The sequence below is a fragment of the Octopus sinensis genome, linkage group LG4 (assembly GCF_006345805.1).
Source record: "Octopus sinensis linkage group LG4, ASM634580v1, whole genome shotgun sequence".
Taxonomy (NCBI): domain Eukaryota; kingdom Metazoa; phylum Mollusca; class Cephalopoda; order Octopoda; family Octopodidae; genus Octopus; species Octopus sinensis.
Window position 1 is genome coordinate 16155947 of NC_043000.1, and position 6883 is coordinate 16162829.

General features: G+C 39.3%; 1 protein-coding gene across 1 annotated transcript; it reads right to left on the bottom strand.

Annotated features, from left to right (window-relative positions):
* Positions 1 to 4321: 4321 nt before the first annotated feature.
* Positions 4322 to 5738, bottom strand: LOC115210641 (tubulin-specific chaperone C-like). Its single transcript, XM_029779291.2, has one exon. The coding sequence runs from the start codon at positions 5511 to 5513 to the stop codon at positions 4518 to 4520; it is 996 nt and encodes a 331-aa protein (XP_029635151.1). The 5' UTR covers positions 5514 to 5738; the 3' UTR covers positions 4322 to 4517.
* Between the last annotated feature and the right edge of the window lie 1145 nt (positions 5739 to 6883).

A 6883-nucleotide genomic window follows, 5' to 3' on the forward strand; every position in this document is an offset into this window, starting at 1 on the left:
ATCATCTATTTTGTTCCCATCAATATCAACTCTGAATTCAATCTATACTTAATAGGCTTTACAATCGAATTAAAACCGTAAGAAAGAAACAAATCTCATTTGAATATTATAGTAAAAAAAATATGAAAGAGCTGTTGAAAAATTTTAAGGCTGAAAAAAAAAAGAAAAATAGAAAAAGGCGCAGGAGTGGCTGTGTGGTAAGTAGCTTGCTAACCAACCACATGGTTCCAGGTTCAGTCCCACTGCGGCATCTTGGGCAAGTGTCTTCTGCCATAGCCCCGGGCCAACCAAAGCCTTGTGAGTGGATTTGGTAGACGGAAACTGAAAGAAGCCTGTTGTATATATGTATATATATATATGTGTGTATATGTTTGTGTGTCTGTGTTTGTCCCCCTAGCATTGCTTGACAACCGATGCTGGTGTGTTTACGTCCCCGTCACTTAGCGGTTCGGCAAAAGAGACCGATAGAATAAGTACTGGGCTTACAAAAGAATAAGTCCCGGGGTCGAGTTGCTCGGCTAAAGGCGGTGCTCCAGCATGGCCGCAGTCAGATGACTGAAACAAGTAAAAGAGGGTAAAGAGATGATGAAATGTGCTCCAGCAAAGTGTTGAAACATGAGCAGAGAAAGCATAGACCTTCAGCAATTAGAGAAGTACAAGGCAATTATAATTTGAGGAGGGTGAAGTTTGCAAGAGATATCAAGTAAAAGCATTTTTATTTTTTGTTTATTTACTTCATTGGTCTGGAAGAAGCTGTATCCATATCTTTCGCAGACCCTCTAAGACCAATCAGATCAATGCAGTTTATTGTTCTCCTACAACAGATGCAAGTTATTGCAACTAAAAAAAAAAAAAAGGGAGAGAATTTCAAAGGAGTGAATTTTCTGGGAAAATATGGGAAAGGGAAAGAAATTCAGAACAGTGATATTCTGGGGAAATAAGGACTAGGCATAGGGGTTTGTACAGGGTTGGGGTTACACATTGAAGAAATATAGTACTACCTGAGACCGACCGGCTAGCTCAGCAACAGAGACCTCTGCAGTAGCAGCAGAAATCACAGAATAAAGACAGTGTGTAAGTGGGCCAGAACTACAATCACACCAATCAACCAAATGAATTTCCTTTAGATTCAACTTAAAATGTGGAAGGGAAGCACTCCGTCGGTTACGACGACGAGGGTTCCGGTTGATCCGAATCAACGGAACAGCCTGCTCGTGAAATTAACGTGTAAGGGGCTGAGCACTCCACAGACACGTGTACCCTTAACGTAGTTCTCAGGGATATTCAGCATGACACAGAGAGTGACAAGGCCGGCCCTTTGAAATACAGGTACGACAGAAACAGGAAGTAAGAGTGAGAGAAAGTTGTGGTGAAAGAGTACAGCAGGGATCACCACCACCCCCTGCCGGAGCCTCGTGGAGCTTTAGGTGTTTTCGCTCAATACACACTCACAACGCCCGGTCTGGGAATCGAAACCGCGATCCTATGACCGCGAGTCCACTGCCCTAACCACAGGGCCATTGCGCCTCCACGAAATGCCACTAAGCATTTGTCTGCCATGCTAATGATTTTGCCAGCTCGCCGTCTTAATTTTATGTAGTAATAACCATGTTGGCCTGTACTCGTACAGCAATGTAGTATGAATAACTATGTTGGTCTGTACACATAATGCTATGAATAATAAAGGTTGAGAGGAAAAGAAGCTCTGATGATAGTGGGAACCAAAGAAGACTAATTGTTATTTAGCCATAGGTTGATTTTGATCAAGGAGATTTCTAATCAAAAGCAATCCAGCTATGGCTATCCTGTCTTTCTCTGATGTGTAGTGAATCTGGAACAAGATTGTCCAATATATTTTTGTCTCATGGTGGGGTGTGGTTTGAAGGAAATTAAGCTGCTATTTCCAGCCTGTTGAGTGCTCTTTAATTTTAAATTTCAACATGGGTGGATGTAGGTGTCTTCAAAATAAAGCTGGACCTCTTCCTGTCAGGTGTCTCAGATGAACCAACTTCGCGGCAGGAGGTGCAGATGAGGGCAGCTGCATCAAACTCTCTCATGCACCAAATATCAATTGCTAAAAAGCATTCGTGAAGTAAAATTATGTAGCAACACCAAACGGCGGTGCCCCAGCATGGCCACAGCTTGTGAGCTGAAACTAGATGAAATTTAAAAAAAAAACTGTTGTATCCCTAATTCTATTGTCGTTTACAATATATTGACTGTATACATGCCTAACCATCGTGATATAAAACAGGAATTAGCAAGTTCTTTTTTTTGATGGTCAACTTTTGATTTTTTTCTAACATTTGTCAAAGGCTCCCATACATAACTCACAAATAAAAATATCCTTTATACCTGCACCCATTTCCATCACAAGCAATGTTTAATGGCAAAAATTAAATGACTGAAAGTTATGAATTGCTCACTCGCTCACAAGTACATTAAATTTGGGCATACGTGCACAAGTATGCCCTCACACCTCCAACATTTGTTTCCTCATAACTTTCAGAAAAATGGATATTTTTCTTACTAAATTTTCAATAAATTCGTTTCCGATTATTTCGTAATTTGTGAAAAAAGATTTTCCGTGAGTGGAGAGAGGGGCTTCGGAAAATTCAGAGGTGTTTCCTCATAACTTTCAGAAACATGGGTATTTTTTAAAGAAATTTTCATCAAATACCTTTCAAAGTGTGTAGATTACAATTACATTGGAATTTAATATGATGAAAACAAATAATAAATTGATAGGCACGCATACATCATATACATCTACAAAATGAAACTTGAAATTTCGAAAGAAAATCGTGTCAGTATGTTTGTGTGCGTGTCTTTTTTTATGTTAAATTCCTATATAATCGCGATCTGAAAGGTATCTGTAGGAAATTTCCTATAAAGTACTCATTTTCCTCCAAGTTATATATTTCTTTACTACCCACAAGGGGCTAAACAAGGACAGACAAACGGATTAAGTCGATTACATCGACCCCAGTGCGTAACTGGTACTTAATTTATCGACCCCGAAAGGATGAAAGGCAAAGACGACCTCGGCGGAATTTGAACTCAGAATGTAACGGCAGACGAAATACGGCTACGCATTTCGCCCGGCGTGCTAACGATTCTGCCAGCTCGATGGAGACGATGCCAACTAGGTTGAATTTTCCGAAGCTCCTCTTCCCACCAGCGGAATTTTTTGTTTTTCACAACAAATTCCTACATAATCAAAATCTACACAATCTGAAGCGTATTTGTAAGAAATTTCATTGAAAGATGTCCATTTTTCTGGAAGTTACGAGGAAACAAAGTCGGTGGGAGCCTACATTTGAAAAAAATACCCCCATCGACCTATTTGTTCCTGACCCCCCCAAAGTAACTTCAACTTGAAAGATTAATTGTAAAAGATCAAGAGAAGAATTTAAATATAGATGAATGACTGACCCGCAATAAAATAGACTGGTGTATATACCTTTATCTTTTCCACTTCATATTGCGCTTCCATTTTCAAAATCAAAACTGCCTCTAATCGGATAATAAAGAATGTGAGGCTTTTAAAAACTTGGAAACATCTAAATTAATTCTTTTAAAAAGTGATATTAGCCCCATCTCACCCCTAAAATAGTTTAAGGGCTGTAAAAGAACAATGAGAATCTATTTCAAAGTGTCAAGGTGTCGATCGTGTTGAAGTTTTTGGCAAACAGATAACGGGGGGTCGATAAATTAAGTACCAGTTACGCACTGAGGTCGATGTAATCGATTTAATACCTATGTCTGTCCTTGTTTGTCCCCTCTGTGTTTAGCCCCTTGTGGGTAGTAAAGAAATAGGTTATAATCGAGTTTATGAAAATAATTATTGGATGATGGTAAATATGATATGTCACGTCTCTAATGATCATGGGATGGAAGCACTCCGTCGGTTACGACGACGAGGGTTCCGGTTGATCCGAATCAACGGAACAGCCTGCTCGTGAAATTAACGTGTAAGGGGCTGAGCACTCCACAGACACGTGCACCCTTAACGTAGTTCTCGGGGATATTCAGCGTGACACAGAGAGTGACAAGGCCGGCCCTTTGAAATACAGGTACAACTGAAACAGGAAGAAAGAGTGAGAGAAAGTTGTGGTGAAAGAGTACAGCAGGGATCACCACCATCCCCTGCCGGAGCCTCGTGGAGCTTTAGGTGTTTTCGCTCAATAAACACTCACAACGCCCGGTCTGGGAATCGAAACCGCGATCCTATGACCGCGAGTCCGCTGCCCTAACCACTGGGCCATTGCGCCTCCCAATATGATCATAGAACAGTATGAAGTAAGAAAAAATTTTTAAATAATTCTTTGAAGTTTAATTCTGAGAGAAAAACAATAAAAATCGACGACTGCTTATTCAGCGAAAAGTAACAAAAGAAAAATAACAGTCTAACGGCGAATATAATTGACAGGTGGCATTTAAAAGTTTAAGAATTTTTATAGCAGTTCAATTAATTGCACTAAAATATTAAAAAATATATTTAAACTTTTATACTGTTACGAAGGCCATGTCACCACTCTTTCAGTTTCGTCTATCAAAGTCCAGTTAGGTGAGTGGACATCTGTAGATAACCAATTAAAATCATCAATTAAATTCCAGTTGTTACGTGAACGATTTAACCCTGACAATTCGTAATGGTCATCTATCTCCGGATAGTCCCAGTTGTAAGGGGCGAAGGCAACTTCTGAGCATTCTTCGATAATAGCCCGACTAGTGACATGGATGTAGAAGTGACAATCGTGGCTTTCATGGATGCGTAATTGCTGACAGCCAAACACAAAGGTACAATTAGAACAATCGTTGATAAATATAGCAGAAGACACGGGTCCAGAGAAAACTTTACAATTCTTTAGGAAGTCAACATGGACGGCTGATGGTGCTCCATAGAGTTTGACGGTACAGTCCGTCAGCTTTGTGAGAAGAATATCCTCTTTATTCGTTTCTTCGGCTTGTTTGATTAAAGTTTCGTTTTCTCGGTCGGCGAAATGACATTCAGTAAGACCAATCGCCGGCTCATCTGTTTTGCTTTCCTCAATTTTTGGTGTAGGATCACTTCTAATTTTTTCTGAGAATTTCTTCTTACTTTTGAAAGCGAATTTCTTTTTTGGAAGAACAGCTTCCTTCTTGTTCAGAAGGTCATTTTTCAGGTTATTTATCTCAATTTGAGCTCTTCTTAAAACCGCAGCCGGTAAAAATAAAGCAGATTCCGTCACATATTTCTGAAGTTCCCCTAAAGACACCGATATTTCTTCGAATTTATGCGGCAGGGTACTTTTCTCCAAGCTTTCACAAGTACTTACAAACTCTTCTATTACTCTTTTCTCTCTTTGAATGCCTTCAAGAAAGAAATCCACATTTTCTTTTTCTGAAGAATTCGAAAGCTTTTCTTCGGTTCGTTTTTTGATAACATTGTGCCTTTCATCTTCCCTAGCTTGTAGTTTAGACGTGACAGAAGCTTTCTTGGCTTCGACGTCTTCTCCGGGTGTCGCCATGTTGATGTCTGATATTACGGCCGCTTACATCAAATACAAATGACTCTGAATCATCACTGCATTATATCATCGTAATTATAATTTTTCAGTTTGTTCAAGTCTGGGTAATTTTGATATTACGTAATTCTCAGCAGCTACCATGTATTTTAGCTGCATCTGTGTGTATTAAGATCAATAAACTGTAGAATTGTCGAACTTGTCTATTAAATTAGTGTTAACGTATTTGACGCTGGGTGCCTTAAAAACTTTACTGAAAACAATTATACAGTGAAAAAATTAAAAAAATTAAAAAAACATAGGCGCAGGAGTGGCTGTGTGGTAAGTAGCTTGCTAACCAACCACATGGTTCCGGGTTCAGTCCCACTGCGTGGCATCTTGGGCAAGTGTCTTCTGCTATAGCCCCGGGCCGACCAATGCCTTGTGAGTGGATTTGGTAGACGGAAACTGAAAGAAGCCTGTCGTATATATGTATATATATATATATGTCTGTGTTTGTCCCCTCTAGCATTGCTTGACAACCTATGCTGGTGTGTTTATGTCTCCGTAACTTAGCGGTTCGGCAAAAGAGACCGATAGAACAAGTACTGGGCTTACAAAAAGAATAAGTCCCGGGGTCGAGTTGCTCGATTAAAGGCGGTGCTCCAGCATGGCCGCAGTCAAATGACTGAAACAAATAAAAGAGTAAAGAGTATATTAGTCATGGACATACATTTTAGGTATTTTAGCAAGTAAGGGAGATAAGTTCTGACATGTTCCTGTCTTATTATGACCACATCGGCGATTCATCGACATCATCATACTTGAAGCCGTGATGGGAGAATCACTTGGCAAATATACAAAAATGGGATCTTTTCGGTTTGAACGGCAGTTTTTTTCTAGCGGTGTCATATGAAATTGTCACCCATAATTATGACCCTAGTATCGATCTATTGCATTTCAATCTATTTTAGGGTTAGGGGTGGGGGAAGGGTATCTTTTTTTCTTCAAAAATGTAAAGAAACCCAATCTGTTTCTTAAACGGGGGACATTTTCATACGGCACAGAATGTTTTCACCTCAATAGACGTCATTGATTTGTTGAAATTGCAGAAATTGGAGAAAAAAGCAACAACAAATATCTTACAAACCATAGAATTTTCTCAATAAAGCCAAGAGAAAAAGATGTTTTATAAACACATTCTACCAGTATACGAAGTTTTAAAATGTTTAGTTATGTGGAAATTATTTTAAAAAACTGCCGTTCAAACCGAAAAGACCCCAAAAATGTATACCAGGTAGCATAGAAAACGAGGTGTTAAGTGAATACATTATTTGGAGACAAGACACTAGCCACACGAAAAACAAGTAGTTGAGTTACTGTTGACTTATCTA